Here is a 27264-nt window from a genome sequence, read left to right on the forward strand (position 1 = left end):
AATAATAAGATCGTCTATGAAAATAGCACATATCTTCCAATTTAGATCTCCAAGACAGTCTTGCATTAGGCGCTGGTACGTTCCAGGGGCATTAGTAAGTCCGAACGGGAGTCTCACATATTCATAAAATCCTAGTGGTCCTACTGTGAACGCCGTCTTCGGTATGTCAGAATCCTCGATGCTCACTTGATGATACCCACTCTTCATGTCAACAACCGAAAAATACTTGGACCCTGCCAGGTTGTCTAACATCTCCTCTATTCGTGGTAGAGCATAGGCGTCGCGAATGGTCTTTTTATTTAGCATCCTGTAATCAACGCACATCCTGAGCGAGTTGTCTTTTTTCCGGGCTAACACTACTGGAGATGCATAAGGGCTATGGCTTCTTCTTATTATCCCTGCTTCTATTAAATCGTGAAGATGTTCCTTCACTTCCTCATACATGCCTGGTGGTATTCGACGATGAGGCTGTTTGAAAGGAATTTCGTCTGATAGCTGGATCTTATGCTTCACCAAACTAATACTCCCGATGTCTCTGTCACTGTGAGAAAATATTGGGGACCACTGGTTTAGGAAATCTTTAAACGTATGGAGTTGATCTGGATTCAATGCAGAAGTAGCGAAATCAATCTTGTCCAAGAACGTATCAGTGGTGGTTGATTCTGTAGTAGATGATGGTAAAATACTGTTCACTGTCGTCTTTCGCACTAAGTCCACTACGTGAAGTTCACCGAGGATACTATGTGGATAAATCTTCACAGGCGATAGCGACAGATTCGACAATCGTACTACAACTTCCTTCCCTTCCTCACCTGGGTACAACTCCAAAATAGTTGGTGTTACCTCTATTTCCGCTGGAATCAGAGAATCAGGAGAATTCTGGAAAATAACTCGCTGTCGGGTACCCAGTTTTAAATCTTGAATCTTGCCAGACAAACACATCGAACGATTACTGTATAGCATAACAGGAGCATCTTCGGTACATTTCACTAATCCCACCTTTCCTTCAAGTTGTTTGTCCTGTATCTGCATGCATGTAAAAGTTAAACACCACATATCAGGAAGATGTACTTGTTGAAGGTAATTATGGCCATGGACTGCTAGTACTTGGTTCAATAATGGTCTCAACACATTGGTTCCCACAAGAGCTGGAGTAGTTCTATGGAACGTAGTATCGGGAACCACTAGAAATAAACAGTCGATGGACTTACACTTGAAACTTGGAATCTTTACAGTCACTGAAATGCATCCTAAGTACGGTAAACTATCTCCTCCTGCACTCTCAATAACAATTAACTGATCGAGGGGAGTTAACACGCAATCTTCTGACTTAAGGTGGTCGTTATAAAAAGATTCACATACAGTTGACACAGTTGATCCGGTATCCAATAAAGTAGAACATACCTTCCCATTGATATCCATAATGGTGGTGTTACTGTGTCCAATGATCTTGTTGGGACTCGCGTCACACATGTCATCTGATTGTCCCGCACCAGTGACACTCTCTAAAAATCCCCATCCCGAAGTGTAGCTCGACATCCGATCCTAACATGACCTGGTTGTCCGCAACGGTAGCATATTACTTTACTGTCGGGATGCTGTGATGTTTTCGATGTTGTTTGTGGAGACTTCTTTTTCTGTGCAGCTGGTGTTGAAGAACTAATCGGTGGTGGTAACGCATAAATAGAATCTTGACGACGATCAGCCTTCATCCCTTTAACATCCTTCTGTAATGACTGAACAGATGCAGTAAGACTTGCAATTAGGGTTCTTAAATCCTCAACTTCGCTATCTGCTGGTGCTTGCATCATTTTCAGTTGAGGCTTCGAAGTTGACTTGGCCGGTGTTGTGGAGGCTATGATAGAATCGCGCTCGATTCGTCGTACTTCCCTCAAAAGATCTTCAAAATCCGTAAGACGATCGTATTTGTGTGCAGATCTATCCTTTAAATCTTGGTTGAGACCACTCCAAAACTTTGCTCGTAACTTGCTCTCAAAGGTATCCGCATCCACTTCACCCTCATCCCTAGCCCTGTCCAACAAATCTTCGATTCTACAGGCCCACTTGGACACGGACTCGTCAGTAAACTGCTTGGCTGAGTAGAACTGAGAAAGCAGACACTGTCCTTGTTCCACTGACCCAAACCTGCTTTCAAGCTTGTCCAGAAGAGTTCTTGTTGTAACCTGGTGGCCAAGACGCATCGCCACTCGAGCAGCTTCTCCCTTCAATGATTTTATCACAGCCATCTTGATGGAATCAGTGGCGTGTTGTCCATTCTTCATCAAGGTCATCACCTCAAACTTCCATAAATCAAAACTGATATCTCCTTTGGCAGTTGGATCGCCTGAAAAGAATGAAATTCGTGGAGTCTGTGGAACCATATGTAAACTTGCTGATGTTTTCTTTGGTGTTGGAGGAATATCACTAACTGATGCACCTACTCGTTCTTGATGTTGAACAGGTTCTTCCTCTTTAACCTTCCCCGTTGATTTTAGGTACCCATACATCCAATCAATCAGCTGTTCCGGTGTATCAGCCTTTGGTTTAGCACCCATGCTCGCCAATGCATCCAACAAACTAGCCTTTTCTTCTTCTGACATGGTAACATCGGCATTACCCTCATCTACTCCAGCCATCTTTGTTGATTAACACAAAAATAACGCGAACACAAAGACGTTATACACAGTAAAATATCGCGAAATACAACGGGTTAAGCACTGTAAACGATCGCGAAATACAACACACTAAACACAGTGAAACATATCGAAATACTATAGAATGTCGCAAAATACAGATAAATGTCGCGAATAAACAACACCAAACTCGAGAAAATATCGCGAAATACAATAAAACATATATCGCGAATAACACCAAACACACTATAAATCGCGAAATACTAAGAAATCCCGCGAAACACTATTGAACACAATTCACTGATCTTCAAAAACGCGGAAAACAAATACTGGATTTTCACAAGTTGATAAACGATCAAGTCAAACAAAATACAAATTAAACCAAACTTTGAAACAAACTTTCAAAGTAATAAACTGCAAAACTACAAATAAGTTTTACAAAATACACATCAACTCAAACCGAAGTATAATGTAGAACAAATCCACACTATCAATGAAACCCACTAAATAAAATTAAATAAATAAGTGCAGGTTGGTTAGTTAGTGGTTAAGTGCTGTGAATTAAGGAGAAATATAAACGGAAATAGAGTATGAAATGAAATATGACGAAATATAAACTAAGTATAGATCACGTACCGCCAAATACAAATGAAAATAAACTATAAAACAATCAAACTTCAAACTTCAAAATACAAACACAACTTATCGACAATATATGAAATTGAATATGGACTAAGTCAAATGTAACAACACCATTGACTTTCCAAAATCAAAACCACAATATCAATACACTTCAAAGTCAAATTATTCAAATCTGAAAATAAGCGAAACCTGAAACTTCAACTTTACAAATCCCCAATTCTGAAAAGTCACAAAGTCTAAATTGACAAAATCAGAATCTGGATAAACACCTAAATCCCAAACGCGAAACCAACATATCTAATTCTGAAAATGAAAATTGAATGTAATGAATATATATTGTGTAACGCACCTGAAAATATCTTTAAGTATAATTTACGAATGTTATAATGTTAATGTACTATGTTTTTGCTTTGATTTATGTAATGTAAAACTTTGTTTTTACTCACAAAAAATTGTAAATGTAAACAAGAAGATGTATGTGGGTGAACAGGAAGTAACTATTTGGGTCAACAGGAAATAACTATTTATGTAAACAGGAAGTAGCAATAACCTTATACAAATATGGCCGACAGGAAACACAAATTGTAAACATACAAAATGGATGAAGTTTCTTAACTCCAAAATTTAAATGCACTATTTATGAAAATTTAGGGACTAATGCTGTAAATAATAGGGCTAGGACAAAATATTTACGCCTATTGAAAAGAACTACTCTTAATTACAAGTACCTTCTACTAATAAGTACTGAGAATTACTTAAGTTTCAATAAATAACCACTTATATGTATATAATACCAATTAAAGGGAGATAATCTATGAAATAATTTTAAATTATAGGCCTAACAATATTATTACACATATCAAAACAGAAATAAATCTTAATTAAATAATCTTAATTATGTAATTATTAAGTAATAAATTAATTAACAGACCTTATGGAAAATCCTTATAAATCCAAATGAAACACAAATCACCAAAATATACTAAATAAAGTTAATGTCACTGCACTGGTATACTGCTATTGCTGTTGATCGCGCACGCGTGTGAGCTCACTGAATTTTATCTTCTATAGTAGTCTATACTCTTCAAAATCACCATTAAACTGATAACCATTATACCATTAATCTTTATACCATTATACCATCAAAATTTATCGGGCTCCAAATGTTACGGGGGGTCCATTCTCTAGTTGTAGAAAAAACCACACCAAGGGTTCGATTCAACGGTTTATTCAGATATAACAGAAACCCTGAAATACATAATAAATAAGACTAAATATATATAATAATACATATGTTGAATTGATAAAATCTATATCTATACCCCATTACAAATTAATAATAGCATCATAACTTTAGTAGTAGAAATATACATACTAGATACATGCTACATAGGCCTATCTATAAATCCATTTTACTTAGTCACTTAAACACGATCTTAAATACTGCCTATATAATTAACTTCATCCTGCTAACTTGTATGACAGCTACAAGTTAAAGTATATGTATGTAATAATACCAATCTAAATAATCTAAATAACTAAACACTTAATAAGTAGCTTACCCTAGAGAGGGGTTTTGCTGGCTAGACAGACTGTCAAAGGTGAAGTACCTTTGAAGTATCTGTAATAAAATATATGAATGTGTGAATATGCAATAGATGTTTTAAAGTATATTTGAATGAAAGTGGTGAAATGTATACTATACTAACTATAAACCATTACTAAACCCAAGGAACTTTACATTTTACTAAAAATCCAATATATCTGACACTATATGTCCAACATGACCAAGACTTTGAAAACTAGGATAAAACTACATAAAACCATATATAATACATACCCTACCTGGCAATCACTGGAACTATTGAATACTTTAATCTAACTTCTATATAAACTATATTAGAAATGAAATATCTAAAACTAGCTAATTAAACTATGACTATACAGAAATAAGTTGCAATATGGAGAACTGAAAATAGTCAACCTATTGCCTCAAACTCTATTACCTAAGTGTCCAAACATTCCCTGGATACCAAATCACCTGACCACAATATACTCAGGTTCAAAGGTTAAAACCAAGACAAGATACCAAAAGTGAGAAGAAACTCACTCTAACTTAAGATAGTGGATAGAAAGTCGATAGAAACACAGGATAGCTAAAGCTAGTGAAGTGGAACATATTATCTAACATTTAAAACTTAGTATTGGTGACTTTAAAATATTCCCCAATAAAATCACTCTCCCACACTAATATGACGTCAAGTGTAAAATGACGCCATCTTGGGTCCCAAGTAACTCTACCAACTCACTATATATTTATATGCCCTATTATATTGTTAGATGTCCCGACAAACAGGGATGTGGATAGATATGTCATAGATTCCAGCGAATAAGTGTCTATAGGAGATAAAACATACATTTTTTAAACGAGAAGTATAGATGAACATACTATTATTAGTATTATACAACAAAAAGCGCACATAATTGCTATATAGCCTTATTCTATAAGAAAAATCAAAATAAAAGATACACTAGATAAAAGCGCTATTAAACATATACTTAACTTGCATTCGCTTTTAAAGGAGCTATAAAATCGCTAATATTTGGGACCTAGAAATTGTCACAAATGGCTCGCACTAACCGCGACATTTGTTTCGGGCATATTTGTTTCATCAGTGACACGTCTGGTGTCATGTGAAGGCAACGACAACAGCCTGATTGGTTGATTTGTTGATTGGAGTTCAGAAAGTGGACCACTTTCAGGTTGCCGTATTGAAAGAAATGAAGGGCGCAATACATGTGAAAAATACATTTTTTGATTTTTGTCAAATTCGGTTTTCGGCTATGGTGGCTGATTGGTATCATGTCGTGATGTCGTGGTGTCGCCCTTCATAAGGCGACAACCCGACACCACGACATCACGACATTATAACCCGACACCACGACAATCCGACAATCCGACAACCCGACATCACGACATTTTATAACCCGACACTACGACATTTTCACCCGACACCACGACATTAAGAATGTCGTAATGTCGCGTAAAATGTCGTATTGTCGCGTAAAAATGTCGTGATGTCGGGTTGTCGACTTCATTTATCAATGTTGAAGCGGCCACGAGATCAAGTCAGCCCTCACTATCTCATCCTTCACTAAGAATACTTACCGTTCACTAACTGCGAATCAAGCTGGCCTCACTACCAAATTACGGGTCTTAATACGAAATTCCTGATATCATATTACATATCACTGAAAAGCGCGTTTACTGCTCTTTTCAAATATATAAATAATTTTCTGGTACATTTGTATTTACTTGCCTTGAGGGGTGATCAAAGACGAATGGTACACAAATCTATTAAATGATGGGAGGGGTTTTCAAAGTAAAAATACGGGCCTTAATACGAACTTCTAGATATTATGTTATATATCCCTGAAAAGCACTTTCATTTTTCTTTTCAAATATGTAAATAATTGTCTGGAACATTTATATTTACTTACCTTGAAAAACTATCAAAGTTGGATAATACTGAACTCTATTAAGTAATTACGTGGGGGGTGGGTATTCAATGTCTAATTACGAGTTCTAATACGAAATTCCAGATATCATGCTACATATCAGTAGAAAGCAAGTTCATGGTTCTTTTCAAATATATAAATAATTTACTGGCACATTTATATTTACTTGCCTTGAAAAGTGAAAAGGGTGTGTGTGTGTGTGGGGGGGGGGGGTATTTGAAATAAAAATGCAGGGCTTAAATTCCGTATATCTATACTGAAAAGTAAAGTTAATCCTCTCTTGAAATGTATTTATTATATTTTCGGCGGAATGCATATATACTTTTTTAAATTAAAATTGATACAAGTTTGGTAGCCTTCACTGGTTGAATTAAAGAGAGTGGTGGGGTGGGGCGAGTGTTTAATGTCAAAATACGTGTCTTAATAGGAAATTCCAGTTATTGTGTCATACATCACCGGAAAGTAGGTTTCTATGGCTCTTTTAATCTACTTGTTATTTTCCGACCCCTTTGAATATTTGCGCCCCATCTCCAATGAAAACAATCATGTTGCTCTGATGCTGTTCTCAAACAGAATCAAACCTATATCGTACCTGAGATTTGTTAGCATGTTTCACACAACCCAACATTGATCAGCACCGGGATTAAGGGTATCATTGATTTTAACGCTTATTGGGAATACGCCACGGAAACTACAATAGAAACGTATTTACAAAAACATTCTAAAGAGTGAAAACTGACATATTTCAAGCTTTACTGTATTTAAAGAAATAACTTAAATCAGCTGGCTGAAACCCCGTCTCCGCTATTTGTGCATACATTATGCAAGAGCAAAATCTGATTATTGCAAGTCTTAATTTAGGCTTCAGATGTTATAGAAATTATAAATTAGATCTTTATTTAAACAACAAGCCCAAAATCAACTCTGTAGACCCACGGATGGCTCGGCTACAGCTCGGATTTAAATAGGATTTCACTTATTGATAAATTCAAATATGGCGCACCCTGATGAGAATACGTCAGTTAGATCGAGGCTAAATGATAGAGTGTACTTAGCGGGGCCGCTGTAGAGCCTTTCCGCATGCCATTGAAAACTTTACTTGATAATCGAGATATGTTGGTGGAGTTAACGCCTGTCAATCAAACGATCGGTCAAGGTGAAGGCACATTTCACTACCATTTCTAGTCAAATATTACAACGATGATAACTATGTTCAGAATAAAGTAATTTGACTGAAATTTTCAATATATTCTTCTTTCATCATCTACTTTTGAACTGTTATAGCAAGAAAGGTCAACTCTCTATAAAAATCTCCCATAATGTATCTTTAATATGAAACTTTATAAAATTGTTAGCACATGCACAATGCAATTTAATATCTCGAGATATTTATTCATGTACCGATTATTTCGACGGTAGTATGCGTCATACCTACGGCCACACCTGAGATCTCCACTGTTTTGTGTTTACACGCGAACCTTTGTGTATAACATTATATGCGATGTACTTGAAAATGGATTCTAGACGCACACGTGTGTTGTTCGTTTTTCTGGTTATTATTATTATGGCTATGCTAACAAAATTTTACGTAAGTTACCGATCTATTTCTTTCTTTTTTGTCCTATTTGTTTGTTTTAACACAATGACAAAGCCGTGTCTCGCGCACGGGAAAGGGTAACTATGCTTAGACTGTCATGAGTACCACTTTCTATTTGAGAATGTTTTTCTTTCATCTTGCGAGTTGAATTCTTCCACTCGATTGTGACCATCAGTTACGATCAAAGGTAATTTTAAAAAATGGCTTTTTATGGACAAAAAACCTATATGGTGACTAATGGAAAATCTGTGAAACTATAAAAAAAAACTGAGAGCAACATATTGTGCACCCATACTAGGGGCATCTGGATATATTAGATTTATAAATATTAATAATTCCTAATGGGATTTAACATCTTAAATTTTTTTTAGTTTTAATTGTTGTTTTACTATTTTATTTTAAAGATTCTTTTTTTCTTCAATGTGCTGACATGTAATTTCTTGTAGCATGTATTCGATCATGACACAAACATGATCCCACGTTTGGGAAATGTTCGTCCTTTTTGATTGCTTTGTTTCTCTTATTGTTAGATTGCTTTCATTTTGGGTGCAGCTCGGGATTGTACAGCTCAGTGGACACTAATGGCTGGTCCCCGGATCTAATAAATCTGTGTATATTGTGCCCTGTGTATCATAAATAAGTCTGTCATTGAGTCAACTGGCGTGGTTTCGTTTCCCCGGTTGTACGTGACAAGGAGTAGTGTCGCCTGTCCAACCTCGTGGGTTTTCTCCGGGTCCCCCGGGTTCCTCCCACTGCTAAAGTCCCCTACGCGCAAGCGAATTATTGAAATAAAATTAAACCATATGTTAGTCCCGAAATGACCTAGTTTGTGTCGAGTGGACGTTAACCCCCCCCCCCTCTCCCTCTCTCTCTCTCGTTAAACCCCACCTATTTCTCTCTTAGTCCATTCTACAAGTTTTTTTTATTTGATTATTTTGTCGAATTAATTCAGACATTTTTAATTACTTCCGCATTGTCTTGTTGGATACGCTTTTCTTTGTTCATTACACCTGACGTTGTGTACTTATTTTAAGATGTTCATAGTGTCTTAAATATTGGATATTAGGATCCCATATTTTCACAATGAGATTGCATTGAACCAATGTTTTTTTAATTCGTTTATTTTTGCCCAAAAAGTTAGCCTTTGTTGTTGATTATTGTCAGCAATGAATTCTAATCCTTGGCCATTATTATTATTATTATTATTATTCCAGATTGCAAGTTTCATTCATGCCAATATAAAATCATCACATGACGTTAAAGAAGAAGGTAGGTCGTTATTGACACGTGATAACCCTAGTCCAATGTCTCCCCATGAGCAGATTCCAGTGCCCTACATCTAGACTCGGCTGTATGACGAAGTCCGCCATTGATACTACTTTCAAGTTCCCGGATTACCAACGGCGTTGCCCATGACGATGCCTATGAAGAATGTTTTATCATACAAAGATTTCAACGTCTGAGGCTGTTTTTCTCTCAAGTTTATCCGATTTTCTTTAGACAACGACAAGTTTGCACTGAAAATTCTACACACTCTTCGAACGACGCAATTGTGAGAACTTCTTTCTAAAAGCGGCAAGTTTTCCTAATAAGTAAACCGGTGCCGCATCGCAATTGTGTAGGCGTAGGTACATATCACATACCGTCATACAGTCAAGGCTAGATGTAGGGTACCGGAATCTGCCGAGGTTTGCCGAGTGGCCATGGAATTGATATTCACATCTTTAGAAAATTGTTAGGTCATATTCATGAGAAAATTGTTATAGAATTATTATGGACTGTTTTAACGATACGTTGCAACGGAACCTTGCAATCTACAAGTCACAATAGACTACAATTACTGCACCAGGTGAGAGACGGATGGTCTGTCATTTAGTCAAAGGGCGTGGTTTCAATCCCTTACTTGCACGTGACAGGAAGCATGGTCGCTTGTCCAATCGCGTGTGTTTACTCCTACTGTCAAAGACGATGTATGAAAAAATTGAACCATATGTTCGTTGCAAATTGACCCAATTTATTTCGCACGGACGTTAAACCCCTCGGGGTACGTTGATATTCCCATCTGATTACGATACATATTTTCTCCACTATGTTAAAGTCAGCGGAACGTCGCTGTATGACAAACATAATTGAATTTAATACCTTAAACCATAATACTTCGGTTCCTTTGGAACTAACAATGTTTATGTTTCTATGGTCATGTGTGCAATGTACAACGGGATTTCCGCTTACTTTTTTTCAAATTCCACGCTCCAACGGATTTTTAAAATGCACAACTTTACTTGTCATCATCGCAGGTCCCACCCGATAAACTTACAGACGTGTCATCATCACAGGTCCGATCAGGCGAGGGTCCAGGGTTTTTAAATTGTCGGAGATGCTTTCTGGGCAATTTCTGGCTAATGAAATTACTCAGCAGGGAAGTTTTATTTCCCTTACTTGCCACGAAAACGCCGTCGATGGTGGTTTCCTGTGACGCTGAACTGAACACATATATGCATAATAATACCAGTTCTTGTTGATATTCCTACATAGATTACGGCCTTTGATTGTACGAAAAATCAAATTTTGAGTTTCTGGACTCTCTAGAGGTCAACATTATCATTTGATTGTAAAAAAACGTTCAAATATTACCGTTAAATTATAATTACGGTTGAATTTAAATGGTTGTGGACCATCTAGAGGTTATAATTTTTATCCGATTTAGATAAACTTAAAACGATTATTACTAGCGCTTGGATGAGTTTAATTTTGGTGCGTATTGGCCCCCTGCCTATTACGCAAAATGTGAAATATGAATGAAGTTTGTGGACCTTCCCGAGGCTACAATTTTTGTCCGATTCATGAGATGAAACTTAACCTATGTGTTAAGGATCAAAGTTCTTGGAGGAGTTCGGCTTTGGTAAGCAGCAGACCTCACATTCTAGAGTTATAGCCCCTGCCTTTTACGCAAGATGTGAAATATGTATGAACATTTAGGCCGTCCAGAGGGGCTACAATTTGTCCCATTCTGATGAAACGTAACAACTATGTTAAGGAGCAAAAGATCTTGAATGAGAGGATGAACCCTATTAATTTTACCTCTTCCACATACATTTCTTGGAAACTGTGGATGTATTGTGCATGGCAACCAATTGTTTTAACTGGTCATAACTGATATCAGTGAATTATTTGATAGATAAGGGGCACAGTGAAAGAGTTTTGAGATAAACTCTATTCCGTCGTTGTTTTAATTACCTAATCTGTCATAGATACAACGGAAGTGAGATGGGGTTGAAATAAGGATCGACTGTTCAGTTAAAGCGATAATTTCATATTTTCTAAGAAAGTCAAAACATAATTATTTCTATGTCTTTTGCTCAATAGGTTGTCAACTCACTATTATACGATCATAGGTATTATTCTCCCTCTTAAAAATCCTTTGAGCCCAGAAATAATAACACAATTACCCCCCTTGTCACTGGTGCGGGACAGAGGGCCTTGGATAACGTATACTCATCGGATGAGGCGTAAAAGAATTCTTGGCAGTTGGAATTCGATATAAGAGTAGCCCGTAGCACCGGTCCCCGGCACAAATCCCCTCTTAGGACACAATATGGCGTACGCCTGTCTTCATTAGCCCAGTCGGACGTTAAACACCATTTCAATTACGTTTAAATCAAAGAAATATATATTTTAATGTAATAAACCTAAGAAACATTGACACCCCACCCCCTCTCATGCACTACAACTACAACCACTATCAGCAGTGCAATCGACAACACCACGACCGTCACCATACTCAAAGAAAATAAAATTAAATGAATATAATTAATTCACATATTATATTTTAAAAAATATTGTAAAGACCTGCACTACCAGTAGAAATATCAGTTCTCAGACAATACATCTTCTAAAATCTCCAAATGTTAACTTACAACTTGGAAAACGTGCTTTGTCCTATGCTAGACCTTTTCTATGGCATAAACTTCCAAAGCCAATTATTGTCAAAACAATCGAGGGAGAGAGAGAAGAGAAAAAAAAAGATAAATGAGATTTAACGCCCATTCGACGCAGACTATAATTAGTTTGCACATAAGGTCTTTAGCTTTGGGAGGAAACCAGTGGACGAGGTTAGATGGCGACCCTATTCCTTGTCACGTACAAGCGGTGAATCGAAACCACGCCATTTGACTCAATGACAGAACTTATGATCTAAAGTACATGCGTTAACCAATGGGCCACCCAACCCCCTGCCGTTACCCAAAGAACAATAAAATTAAATAAATACTAGTATTTGTTACATGGTGAATCACAGCAACCCAAAACATCAGCTGACTATTGTATTTGGGCATTTGCCGTGACCGAAGGCTATACATTTCTATTTTATATATATATAAAAAAAAACTTTGGGAAGACGACGGATGTATCGAATTGCTTGTTTTTTTATTTTGATATGTGATATAGTAATTCATAAGAAAATGAAATAAAAGATATATTTAACTTCCATACGCTTTTAAAAATCACATTTTTTGTGCAGACGGTTAAAGTGAAAAATGAAAATTTAAATTGTAAGGTGAGAGATAAAACCTTTTTGCCTGCTACCCGGCAAAATAAATGCCTGAAATTCCACGATTTTTTGGTCTGGAGCCATTCCGGATTGTGTGTCAGTTTTCGGTCATCGATCATTAATTGTATCATCAATTTTTCGAAAATAGAAATTTCTTTAAATTGACTAATGGATAAATTATTTAAAATCAGCGTAACTTAAAATCAGTGTAAAATCAGTAAAATTTAAATAAAAGGTGTCTAGCGTGACATGTGTTTCGGGCATATGTTTCATCAGTGACATGTGATACTAGATATCGCTCTCCGAAACTTCCTGGTTTCTTTTGCAATTTTTTGGGGGTAAGACGTTATCACTCGCCGCCTATGTGTAAATAATAATATTATCTAATATATAAACCGCACAAATTTAACAGATACAAATAATGTTCATGTTTTTCCACAGGTAGACGGACATTGAGAGGGCCAAATGAAGGAGACTCATTTGTGTATTTGGGCCCCATTTCCAATGAATAATCATGTTGTTCTAGTATCAACTATATATCGTGTCTGAGGGTTGTTACAAATCGTCTCGAGCATGTTCCACACATCTCAACATTTATCAGCTTTTTGTTCAATCTATAAAAGCCTACATTCCCACAAGATGTTTTGTTAAGTCAAGTGAAACAAGAAACAGAACAAGTACACCTTAATGTCGACATATACGTAAAACTATGAAATAAGATACTTCTATGGTATGATTCAACCGAATGGTCCTATATATGCAACACGGATATATAATATCTACAATCAAGTTAAACTGCATCTTTTCATTTTAAGTCTTGCGTCGAGCTGAATAAAGTATAATATGATTTATTGTCATTAAAAAATCAAAGCTTGGTTAACAATGTGTAACGAAAAACTATGATTGGATCTTTATTACCAACATCTATTGTATCTAGATGTTTAAAGCGCGTTAACAATATATTCATTTATGAGCAACTATGTCATTTTTGGGATTATTACAAGTCATGCCCAACGGAATGAAATGACGATATATTAAAATTACACCATTTTGGATTTCATTTTGCCTGCCATCAAGAATTCTCGAAATTAAATTTTTGAGATTATCGCTGTCCTTTTATTGCCAAATTAATGTTGTTGTTTTTTTATTATCATTATTTTATTTAAATGGTATTATATTACCACATTTGGCAGTCATTTTGAAAGAAATGCCCGCCATCAAATTAAAAATACATTTTTTAAAGATACATTATGGGAGATTTTTATAGAGAGTTGGCCATTCTTGTTATAACAGTTCAAAAGTAGATGATGAAAGAAGAATATATTGAAAAATTCAGTCAAATTACTTTATTCTGAACATAGTTATCATCGTTGTAATATTTGCCTAGAAATGGTAGCGAAATGTGTCTTCACCTTTGCTGATCGTTTGATTGACAGGCGTTAACTCCACCTACATATCTCGATTTTAAGTAAAGTTGTCAATGGCATACGGAAACGCTTTACAGCGGCCTCGCTAAGTACACTCTATCATTTAGCCTCGATCTAACTGACGTATTTTCATCAGGTCACCCCTTTTATGATTTAATCAATTAGTGAAATCCTATTTAAATCCGAGCTGTAGCCGAGCCATCCGTGGGTCTACAGAGTTGATTTTGGTCTTGTTGTTTAAGTAAAGATCTAATTTATAATTTCTATTACATCTGAAGCCTAAATTAAGACTTGTAATAATCAGATTTAGCTCTTGCATAATGCATGTTTAATTGATTTTTGTCAAATTCGATTTTTCGACACATTTCGCTTGTATAACCACTCTGTGTTTGAGGAATTTAAAAAGAAATTATTTATCCTCCCACCACCGAAAGACACTGATTACGAGATCTCGCTCTCCGATAAATCTTGAAGAACGTCAAACTGAATTCTGTTAATCATGTTATTTTGAGTATGATTTTGTCTGACATATTTATCACTGAATCACACTGCATTGGTTTCTTTTGCAATTTGTTTAGGATAAATTATAGCCCGTAAAATGTTATACCAAGAAAAAAATAAAACGTTTTGTTAAGTAAAGCTATATGACGCCATGACGTCATAGTTGGGACCCAAAATGGCGCCTGTAAATGAGTTGCCGTAACTTTCCCTATACAGGGCTTTGGGGCATAGAGCTTACTTACGAAAATGCACACAAACTGTGAAAGAAATTATTTCATGTGTACGCTGTGGAGATTCCACAGAAATACACCGTTTAGAGGGCTACAAGCAAGTTTTAAAAGAAAAGAAAACTATTTTGGCAAGTTTAGATGCAGTTATCTTAGATGGATTAGAGATCGAGGAAGAGATTGTCAACGAAACTTGTGAAGCAAGTGAATTTCCAGAGGTAATCGCCAGTAATATAGTAGATATAGATTTGGTCCTGGGAAATTTGAAAATCTCCAATGTCTTACCCGATGGATCCGATGGTCATGCCTCAACCAATGCTCGTCAAAATGGAGTTGCCTCCCATTCCTCAACCGATTCACACGACCTTGACTTGTCAAATCAAAGTAATAACGGTGACCGCGACAATACAAGACAGGTACACAGAACAAAACTACCCAAACTAATCCTAGGCCAGTTTAATGGAGATCCTAAATCGTGGCAGTCTTTCTGGGAAAGTTTTAAGACAGCTGTTCATGAAAATACAGAAATTTCTAAAGTTGATAAGTTTAATTATTTACGAAGCCCGCTGAGTGGAACAGCCTTGAACTGTGTAGCCGGTATGGCACTAACCGGTGATAATTATGATGAAGCTGTAAATATTTTGTCTGATCGTTTTGCCAATAAACAGATAATAATTTCTAGTCATATAGATGCCCTCTTGAGTTTACCTACAGCCGCGAATATTCATGATTTAAGAAAACTTAGGACTTTATATGATTCTATAGAAGTACACATTAGAAGCTTGAAGTCCTTGGGTATTAGTTCAGAAAGTTATGGCACAGTATTGATTCCTATAATTTTGAACAAGATTCCGGAAGATTTAAGATTAATTATTAGTAGAAAATCGAGTCAAGAAGAGTGGGGTATTGATGATTTATTGTCAACTTTTAAGAGTGAGTTAGAGGCCCGCGAGAGAATAGACTTAATGACAACCAAACCTGCTCCAGTCGTTAGTTCCAGTTTTAATAGTTTTAACAAGAAGTTTGAATTTAGGCCTAAATCAAAACCCAGTACCGCTTCAACCTTGTACTCCAGTAATTTACGAGACAGTCGTAGAGTTCCATATTGTGTGTTCAGTAGAGATCAACATGCGTCTGCAGATTGTACTGCTGTAGTTGACATATCAGATCGCAGAGCAATCTTTCGTAAGAAAGGTAAATGTTTCGTTTGCCTTAGATCCGGACACGTGATGAAACAGTGTAATGTTAATTATAAATGTTTTAAGTGTGGTGAAAAGCACAACCGAGCAATTTGTGATTCAAGTACAGCTCCAAGACAGAATGAAAATGCTGCACAAGCCTCTCCTAAGTATCCAACTGACGAACTGTGCCTATGGCCACGCCCATGTCATCTACTAATATGTGTGTTAATAATTCATGTAATTCGGTTTTATTACAAACTGCTATTGCTCGTGTAAGTGATCCAGGACATCCAGGTGTAAATACTAACATTTTGTTATGTATTATGTAACAGATGCACATATGTAACAGATGCACATAAAACGCGTTTGAACTTGAAGACAATAGGGCAAGAAAATTTATTAATAAAAATATTCGGGGAAGAAACTCCTAGGTATCGCACGAGCGATATTGTTCAATTGGCAGTAACTTGTAATGATGGCATGGAAGTTTATGTAAAAGCTTATTGTGTTCCTAATATTTGTAGTTCCGTTAGTGATCAATGTATTCCAATTGCAATAGATAAATATCCACATTTACAGGGCCTAACACTGGCCAATCCATTCAGAACTCCTAATTTTCATGTAGATATACTTATAGGTGCAGATTATTATTGGAATTCCTTTAATGGAGACCTTAGACGGGAGGCGCCTTCAAGTCCCGTTGCCCCTAATTCTAGATTAGGTTGGATAATATCAGGCCCATTGAATAATTGTAATTTCAATAATGGTTGTACTGTTAATCTATCATCAACACATGTATTGCATATTTCAGCTGAAAGCCATAGTACTAGTGATATTAATTTAGTTAAGAACGAATTATCAAAGTTTTGGGATTTAGAAACAATAGGTATAAGAAAAGATGAGTCCAGTGTACTTTCAGATTTTATTGAAGATTTTCATTTTAATGAGTCATTTAAAAGGTATGAAGCAAAGCTTCCATTTAAGGATTATTCTCCTATTTTATCTGATGGGTATTTTGAATCTTCAAAGCGTTTAAGTTCCTTATTGTATAGATTAAAAAAGAAGCCTGATGTTTTACGAGAATACAATAGAATTATTAATGAGCAATTGAGTACAGGCATTATTAGCAATGTTCCTAACTGTCAAATATCTAATCCAGGTAATGTTCATTATTTAGCTCACAGAGAGGTCTTACGTCCTGATAAAGATACAACTAAGCTTAGAGTGGTATACGACGCCTCCGCCAAACCTTCTCGTGGTTTAAGTTTAAATGACTGTTTATTTTCAGGTCTTCATTGAATCCTCTTATTTTTGATATAAAAGATTTCGATTGAATTCTATTGCAGTATTAGCTGATATAGAGAAAGCACAGAGATTTCCTAAGATTTTTATGGGTGGATGATCCCTTAAAAGACGAACCTTTAGTTCAGATTTTTAGATTTAATCGCGTTGTGTTTGGTGTCACTTCCAGTCCTTTTATTTTGAATGCAACTATTAGACACCACCTTAAACTTCATTTTCCTTATGATTTAGACTTTGTACATAGAACTCTGAGATCATTGTATGTAGATGATTTTGCACCCGGTTCCTCTGATGTTCAGTCAGCTTTCGAAATGTGCAAACAAGTAAAGTTAGGTTTGCAGAGTGGGGGTTTTAATTTACGAAAATGGGTCAGTAATTCACCCGCTCTTTTGAAATTGTTATGTGAAAGTGATGTATTTCCTGAAACAGAGTATAGTAATAGTGTTCACAACAATGTCCCTTGTATAACCGAAGAAGATCGTAGTTATAGTCTGTTTCTTCAAAATGCTAACTGTGACAGCCCTAGTGTGTTAGGTCAAAAGTGGAATTGTCATGCAGACACTTTTCAATTTGAATTTGAGAAAATCTTAAGTAGTGTAGAATCTAGTGTCAAAGATGATAGAGTTACGAAACGTGCTGTACTTAGTGTTACTGCGAAATTTTATGATCCTGTAGGTCTTATTGCTCCTATTGTATTATTATTTAAATTATGTTTCCAGACATTGTGTAAACAACATTTAGAATGGGATGACCCATTGGATGATTTATTTACTAATTATTGGTTAGAACTAGTACGTAGTTTGAGTGATGTTAATTGTGTTATTATTAAGGGCTGTATTTGTTCTGATTTATTCAGTGATGCTATTATAGAATTACATGTATTTGGCGATTCATCCGAACGAGCATACGGTTGTTGTGAGTATATCTGTTGTATTCATTCATCTGGTAAGATTCATTGTAACCTGATTGCGTCGAAATCCCGAGTAGTACCTACAATGAAAATGACAATACCACGTCTCGAACTGTCTGTTTAGTCTCCGTCAGATTAGCTAGTAGTATTCGTTAAGCTTTAAGTGACAAGATAGACTTTAAAACTTTCTATTCGTCTGATTCTACAGTAGCTTTAAGTTGGATTAAGAATGTTTCCAAAGAATTCAAGCAATTCGTCCACAATCGAGTCACAGAAATACGACGTTTATCATCTACTGATGATTGGAGTTAAATACCTTCATCGAACAATCCTAGTGATATTGTATCTCGCGGTTGTAAAGCTGTAGATCTATTAAACAATGAAGTATGGTGGCACGGTCCAGCTTTCCTCACAGATCCCAATGATCATTGGTAACCTCATAATGTAGAATTACCTGTTGTGAGCGAAGAAGAAAAGACTTCTGTCCTAGTTACGAATGTTCAAGTTTCCTATACCAAAATAAGTACAAGTATCGATGTGAAACAATTTAGTAGTCTCTCAGTATTACTCTGCGTTACAGCTTATGTTTTTCATTTTATCCATAATTTAAAATCCAGAGTTAAAGGTACAGAGTGTAGACATGGAGATCTTGTTGTTGATGAGATTACAGACGCTGAATACTTGTGGATTAAAGAGATGCAGATTGAACTGAGGACTCAAGAGAAATTTCAAAAACAGACAGAATCATTAAATTTAAAGGAAGATGAAAATGGTTTATTTAGATGTCATGGTAGATTAGAGAATTCTCCTTTATCTTACGATACGAAGTTTCCTATTCTGTTAGATGGAGAACATTATTTTACTAGATTAGTGATTCGTGAATGCCATGAAAGAGTTTACCATAACGGAGTACAGGATACTTTGTCTGAGTTGAGAACCAGATTCTGGGTTGTTAGAGGTAGACAAGTTGTAAAGATGGTAATCAAACAGGAAGATTAGAAGGAAAATCGTATGGTGTACCAATACAGCTACCATTACCAGAGTTTCGTGTTAGTGATGCTTTTGGATTCTCGAAGGTTGGAGTTGATTATGCGGGACCGTTATATGTGAAAGATATATATTCTTCTAGTGGACAAATGAACAAAGTGTTTATCGCTTTATTTACATGTGCTAGTACAAGAGCCATACATTTAGATTTGGTTCCTGATGCCTCGTCAGAGTCTATTATCATGTGTTTTAAGAGATTTATTGGCCGAAGAGGTATTCCGTCGCTAATGATATCCGATAATGGGAAAACTTTTAAGAGTTCAGAGTTACATAGTTTTCTTGCGTCGAAGAGGATACGCTGGTATTATAACATCGAGCGCTCGCCCTGGTGGGGAGGTTTCTTTGAGAAAATGGTAAGATCTACAAAGCGTTGTTTAAAGAAGACGATTGGTACAGCTAGATTATCGTATGAAGAACTGTTAACTTTAATCATAGAGATTGAAGGTGTCTTGAACTCTAGACCACTTACTTATGTGTGCGAAGATGGTGGTGAGAAGCTAACGCCCTCACATTTGATTTTAGGCCGTCGTTTGTTATCCCAAACCAATGATTCAAGTAATGCAAACGATTTCAGAGTGAAAACGAATAAAGATTGTAGAAAACGAAATTCTTATCTGAATACAGTGTTAACCCATTTCCGGAATAGATGGAGCAAAGACTATTTAACAGATTTAAGAGATCACCATCGACCCAGAACCAAGAAAGGTCCTACTGTTCATGTTGGTGACGTAGTCGTTGTCCAGGAAGATAAAATCCCAAGATTAAACTGGAGTATAGCTCGTGTAGAAAAAAACGTTTGAAGGTCGCGATGGCAATATTCGTGCTGCGGAAATTCGTGTACATGATAAACTCGGTAGACCAATCGCGATGAATCGTCCAATTCAAACCTTGTTTCCTTTAGATTTAGTTACAGATAATTGAGTATTGAAATGTAAATTTTTTATTTTCTAACAGTAACTCCTAAAGTCTAGTTTTAAGATAGTTAAGTTTCAGTCTATTACAAGTGTAGAGTATAGTGTGTAGAGTTAAGATCCTGATAATAGCTTTAAATTCCCTTCTATTATATTCTTGATTCTTGCCGATGTTACTATTTTTCGTATTTAAGTAAAATTTGTCGATGCCAAATTTTAGGGGGGAGTGTGTTAAGAAAATAGTCTATCAGTAAGACATTAAAATACAGTCCTCATGAGTAAAGGGGGATAACTCCACTTTACAAGTAAATAGAGTTGTCTCGCGCTTAAATTTTGTTTTCTGACCACGTTTTTTCAAGTGTAGTCTGTAGAGTGAAGATTGAATAAAACATAATATACTCCTAGATACCAGAGTTTAGATGGCATCATTTGTTCCTACACACTCTCCGAGTGTAGCTGATGTAAAGAGTGTCTTACAGGGGGGCTACACGGTAAGCTCTGCCCATTCGCCTCTCGCAGACGACCGGCACCACCATTTGTAACCCGAAATTAAATTTTTGGGTCATTTCAGGTTCTGCCTCCTAACATTTAGCGAGCATAGGGTTTTGTTCTGAAAGTCTGCGTTCTAGAAGTGCCACTTCTATGCTAAAATGGGGGGGTTGGATGGCTGAATTGTTAACGTGCGCGCTGTATAATAAAGTCTGTCATTGAGTCGACTGGCGTGGTTTCAAATCCCCGGTTGTACGTGACAAGGAGTAGGGTCGCCTGTCCAACCTCGTGGGTTTTCTCCGGGTCCTCCGGTTTCCTCCCACTCCTAAAGACCCCTACGCGCAAGCGAATTATTGAAATAAAATTAATCCATATGTTAGTCCCGAAATGACCTAGTTTGTGTCGAGTGGACGTTAAACCCCATTCTCTCTCTCTCTCTCTCTCTCTCTCTCTCTCTCTCTCTCTCTCTCTCTGAACGTGGATTTAGTTATTCATAAAAAACAGTGATGTTTTGGTCAAATTATAATCATTGTCAAAAAAGTCATCAAATTTTTGAAATTCTAGCTGTTAATCGACCTAGGGTTGATAGACCAAAAATAGATAATGTTGCCTGTATTATTTGTGGGAAATAAAGAGTTTTATTCCTTATATGGCGTGGAAATTTAACGTCAAGGTTATTGAAGACCTGGAAAAAGTAGGGGGTATAAATTAGGTTCCAGAGAGCTTCCATATGCTTGTAAACCTGTATTCAGCTATATATATATATAATGTAGAAGCAAACTGTCGCATTGTTATTCCTGGTAAGACAACGTCTTAAGAAACTGTAAGAAGTAAATACACAACGTGAAGCAGAAGTAAAGACAGCTAGAGACAAATTCTAGACGATCACAAGGCTACAGAAATATGTAGTAAGAAAAGTTGCATGGGTCGTATGTAGCATATGTGGCGACCGGTTCCCTTAATCCGCTCTCCACGTCAGACAAAAGACCTATGGCGCTACACGTGTCCGATTGTAATATCACATAGTTTGTTAATTTACATTTAAAACGATGTAAATGCATATGAATACAAAGCTTATGTAAGATTATATCAAACTTGATGTAGAAATACAACCGTATGTCAGTTTACATTATGTGAGCTGTATATTAACAGAATTGCTATTTGAATTATTATTTTTACAGCAAATTGTAAATTAACTTTCAAATAGTAGCCACATCGGTTATTCCCTCTTTGGCCAAATGTATAGATTACACCAAACGTAATGTAAAAATACAAGCAAATGTCAGTTTACATTATGTGAGCTGTATATTAACAGAAATAGTATTTTTACAATAAATTGTAAATTTACTGTCAAATATTGTTCAAATCGGCTATTCCCCTTCGACCACGTATCGAATTTTGTGCAAAATATTTACTGTTAAATCAGTCAGATTAGTCTATGTTAGAATCTAAATGCACCTAACTGGCGTTTGGAGACAGTGATATGCCGTACATAGGCTTGTGTGGGACATTTTGCTTCGTAGCATGCCTCCTACTCTTTCCATTGTAAGAAGCAGAACAGTAGGACGTTAAACCCCATTTCATTAATTTCTTTTCATTATCGAATGATGTGTTGCATGTAATACAATAAAATTTAGATCCCAAATGATATTGACCTATGACTACTTAGCCGAGTGGAGACAAACACATCCAAAGTACATTTCAAGTAAATATACACTCCAAACTGTATTTTAACCGTAAAATGAATTGTAGATTTAGATTTACAAACACCACGTGAATTTACAGTGAGTGTAAAATAACTTTGAGATGAATTTACAGTGAGTGTAAATAACTTTGAGATAAATTTACAACCACAGTGTAAATTTATAGTGAGTGTAAGATAACATTGAGGTAAATTTACAAGCACAGTGTACATTTACAGTGAACGTAAATTTACCCCACTTTCTATTTACAAAAACAAGTTATTTTACACTCACTGTAAATTTATTTACATCCTGTTTGTAAATCTTAATCTGCCACTTAGGTGTAAATTTACAAGTCAGTGTTAAAATACAGTCAATTTACTGGCAACTTTCTGCCAGTCAATTTACGATAAAAATACACAAATATTATTTACAGTGTGTGGTTATATTTATACAGGTCGAGTGTACGGACTTGATACAAATTGTAAGGCTTATTTCAATGCCACCAAGCTCAGTAACATGAAGCGACTGTTAGGGATGAAGACTACCCCGGAAGTAGAAGAGTATCTTTCCCGTTTTGGTTTCCCGGATAGAACTACAGCATCCGGTGACATCTATATACCCGATTTACCAGACCCCACGATACCGATTCCTGATATTCCAGTGGTTGTAATGGGCTTATCTTCTAATCATTTTGATGAAGCGAAGGCCTCGCTGTATTCGCTTGACAATATTTTAAGGCCAGCTTATCCAGATATCAAAGTTATTTTATATGATATAGGATTAACAGAAACAGAACGACAAGCCGTAAGTTCAAGTTGTATGTATTGACCCTAAAACAGTAAAAAATATTAAAATGGGCTTAGCTTTTTCCGAAATTATATCCGGATTATCGCCCTTATGGTTTAAAATTGTTTGATGTTCTAACTCATGACGTCAGCTGGTAGATTATTACCATTCAAGATATGTTACATCTTTCTTGAAAATTATATTTTATTTTGAGTAACGTCTGTAAGATTATACCCCCGTCAGACTGGGGAGGCATCTTACTGTGCTGCTACGGCGACGGAAAATGGTCTCAGAGGGCGTCAAGATCGCCATAAGCGTAAAAGTGTGGTGGAAAAGCCAGATATCGTGCTGAGCTCATGCTCAAAACAAAGTTTTTCAAGTTTGTAATTTTGGGGGACATTTTCTCGCGTTGTGTTCACTTTTGCCGGCACTTGAATTTTTATATTTTGTTTATTTCTTGCAATGTCTAGGTGGTTTGTCGGTTTTGTTTTGGTTGTAGTGGGGCCTTCCTGCATTTAGTTTAGATCACCACTACATTTCTGGGCAAACACGGGGATCGAACCCGGGACTGTCTGGTCGGTGAATCAGCGCCTTACCCAATGAACCCCTGTGGCTTTCATTTCAAATATGGAGAAACCATGCACAGACATAAAATTATTATTTAGTTTAACGTCTTGAATTAAATATCACTTGAAATGCTTTCAGGTGAGAAGGTATGGTAAATGTGAATTAAGAATTTTTGATTTTAAAAAGTATCCTGAACATGTAAAAGTTCTACACCTTTGTGCCTGGAAACCAATTATAATACAGGTAAATTTGCTATTAACTTATATTCTCAATCAGTGAGTTGAGAGGGAGAGAGAGAGAGGGGGGGGGGGGGGGTAACATCCACTCGACACAACTAGGTCATTTCGGGACTAACACATGGTTTAATTTTATTTAAATAATTCGCTTGCGCGTAGGGGTCTTTAGCAGTGAAAGGAAGTCGGAGGACCCGGAGAAAACCCACGATGTTGGAAGGCGACCCTGGAATCGAAACCACTTCAGTTGACTCAATGACAGACCTCATGATACAGCGCGCACGTGCTACCCCCCACCCCCCGTGAGTTTATAGAGAGGTATCAGGTTCAAAATGTGATCTGGACTAAAAATAGAAAATCCAAATTAAAATTAAAAAGGATTTTTTTACTATATCTAAATTGGATGATTTCGTTAAGGAAATCTATAACACATTATACATTTAAATTGAAACTTTTCACCTTCAAATCGTGAGAATTCGTCTCTCTACTGTTAACTTTTAAATGTATTAAAATTAAAAAGGATTTTTTTACTATATCTAAATTGGATGATTTCGTTAAGGAAATCTATAACACATTATACATTTAAATTGAAACTTTTCACCTTCAAATCGTGAGAATTCGTCTCTCTACTGTTAACTTTTAAATGTATTATTGACACGAACAAAGATTCTGTTAAACTGACAATTTGTTGTTTTGAATCAAAATGAATAACTGATGGTGGATCTCTTTTAAGTGGGGTTGGTTGGTCTAGTTGTCTTTAGATCATAAGTTCAGGAATTGAAACAAGTGGCGTGGTTTAAATCCTAGACTTGCACGTGACATGGAATAGGGTCACCTGCCCAGCCTAGTTGGTTTTCTGTGGGTCCCTATTTTTCCTTCCACTGCTTAATACCACCTCTACACACAAATCATAAGGCAATAAAATTGTACGATATGTTAATTCCGAAATTTGTATAAATTGTATTCAGTGGACGTAAATCCCCATATTTCTCTCTCTCATGGCACTAGGAACGCATTTATTGCGTGTTATAAACAGGAGTATACACGTGCGAAATGACCACATGGCGTTTCCAATCCACGTAAAACTAGACTACTCGCAGATATTCGAGTGAATTATCTGTGAATTATTTAATGGATACTGACTAGACGTGGTAAGCGACAGTCATACATGTACGTATACCAAAAGACTTAGACATATTGAAGTGGATTTAGTTATTATTATTTTAACTAATTATATATTATATATTGTCTAGTCGCTCGGATGGGACGAAAAACCGAGTGCCCGTGCACGTAAAAGATCCCTTGACATTTGGAATTCGATATAATAGTAGGCCGTAGTGCCGCTGTTCGGGCAAAATTTCCCCCATAGTTCCCCCATAGCACACTGTACGGCGTATGCTCGTTTTAATTAGCCCAGTTCGGAGCAGAACAGTGGGATGTTAAACCCCATTTCATTTCATTTTATTTTTTAAATCACATATTTTTAACCATAAAAATAATATTTAGTAGAATCCCGACACAATAGGTTCAGTGGTTTTAATCCCCATGTTTATTGTTCATATTTTGATCAATTTCTTCGTTTTTATCTATGTTTTATTTGTTACAGGAAGTCCTGAACCAATATGGTTTTGTCATATACACGGATGCTTCAGGTCGATTTAGAAGTTCAAGATTTACATCAACTTTTAATTATGTGAAGGAAACAGGTGTCTTTTTCCGCTCAGCAGAACATGAACCATATTTTATAGTTAATCATACATTTGCTAAAACATTTGAATATTTTCAAGAGAAACCATGTCTGTTTCATAATATAAAAGAAACGGGTGCGGGATTTGGTTTGGTTGTGAAAAACAACCTGTATTCCTACGCCATCATGAGATCGTGGTTAACATGCGCACTTCAGAGATATTGTATTATGCCCAAAGGGACAGAACAAAGATTTAAATGTCCATTGAATGTATTTAAATATCATAAATGCCATCGTGAAGATCAGTCAGCTTTGGGTATTGCTATAGGCATGATTTATCATTACCCAGAACCACGACCTTATCTCGCAGATGAAATACATTACATATACACGGATAGAAAACCGAACTATTTTTAAGCTAAAGAAAAACAGCTCAATTTAAAACCAGTTCGTCCTGCTGACCGTCTCTGTCGTTCGCCATTTCTGCCAATTGCGATAAAATAAAAGTATTTGGGCAATTTTTGTTGTGGTGATATTTTTTGTTCCGCTAAAATTTATTTAAGCTTTTTTAATCATTATGTTGTCAATGCGTTCCTAATAAGGGTCAACGCTCGCCCTGTCAATCCCTATTTCCACGAATTGCGATAAAAATATAATTTTGGACTATCCATCCGGAGATGATTCGCCTCTACGGTCAATTCGTCCGAAGACAATTCGTCCTCTTACTATTTGTCCCCTAAGACAATTTCTCTCCGATCAACAACAATGGTAGTTCCATGTAGATTTGATATCAATTAGTTATAACATGGTCCTTATGTATTAAGGGCCATGGTTATAACTTCTTCAACCGCTTCATAATTAGTGGTAATTAAATTTTAATTGTATTCAAATTTATAAACCTAATTTAGGCCTTTCTCTAATTAGCATTTAAGAAAATAGCTTCCTACATCTCAGCTCACAGCCGACTTTTAAACATTTTTAAATGTAATCATTACAATTACTTTCTCATTTTTAGCAATGTAATTAATTACCATTACCCATTGCATTGAAAGCAATTAATTACCATTACCCATTACTTTATGAGTATATAAATTTTAAAAAAACATTTTTCATAGACGACCTTAAACAGACAATCTTATTTTTCTACAACGAAGCGCATACAAAATCAAACTCGATAATAATTCTTGATTCACAATAATAGATATTTGTGTATGAATTGTTATTTCTATATATTATAACATCAAGGCAAATTTTCAAATGACGGGCAGTGGCGACAACAACTGATCTTTTCACTGTATGACTTGAAAAAATGAATTGAAAGTATATAGTTTTAACTATATACTTTCAATTCATTATAGAAAAACTATTTGG

The 27264-nt window shown here is 36.1% G+C and overlaps 1 protein-coding gene across 1 annotated transcript; it reads left to right on the forward strand.

The window, feature by feature from the left end:
- The first annotated feature begins 8230 nt into the window (after positions 1-8230).
- LOC126807899 (uncharacterized) lies at positions 8231-26642 on the forward strand. The gene is made up of 5 exons (XM_050532778.2): positions 8231-8382; positions 9606-9660; positions 23075-23424; positions 24112-24216; positions 25813-26642. The coding sequence occupies exons 1-5, from the start codon at positions 8296-8298 to the stop codon at positions 26308-26310; spliced, it is 1095 nt and encodes a 364-aa protein (XP_050388735.1). The 5' UTR covers positions 8231-8295; the 3' UTR covers positions 26311-26642.
- Positions 26643-27264: the final 622 nt, after the last annotated feature.

The sequence above is a fragment of the Patella vulgata genome, chromosome 9 (assembly GCF_932274485.2).
Source record: "Patella vulgata chromosome 9, xgPatVulg1.2, whole genome shotgun sequence".
NCBI classification, from domain to species: Eukaryota; Metazoa; Mollusca; class Gastropoda; family Patellidae; genus Patella; species Patella vulgata.

Excerpts from the sequence above, each read along its gene's own strand:
- LOC126807899 (XM_050532778.2), top strand. The coding sequence starts at position 8,296 with ATGTACTTGAAAATGGATTCTAGACGCACACGTGTGTTGTTCGTTTTT. Across the intron at positions 8,383-9,605 it reads CTATGCTAACAAAATTTTAC|ATTGCAAGTTTCATTCATGC; the intron begins GTAAGTTACCGA and ends TTATTATTCCAG. Across the intron at positions 23,425-24,111 it reads CAGAAACAGAACGACAAGCC|GTGAGAAGGTATGGTAAATG; the intron begins GTAAGTTCAAGT and ends AAATGCTTTCAG.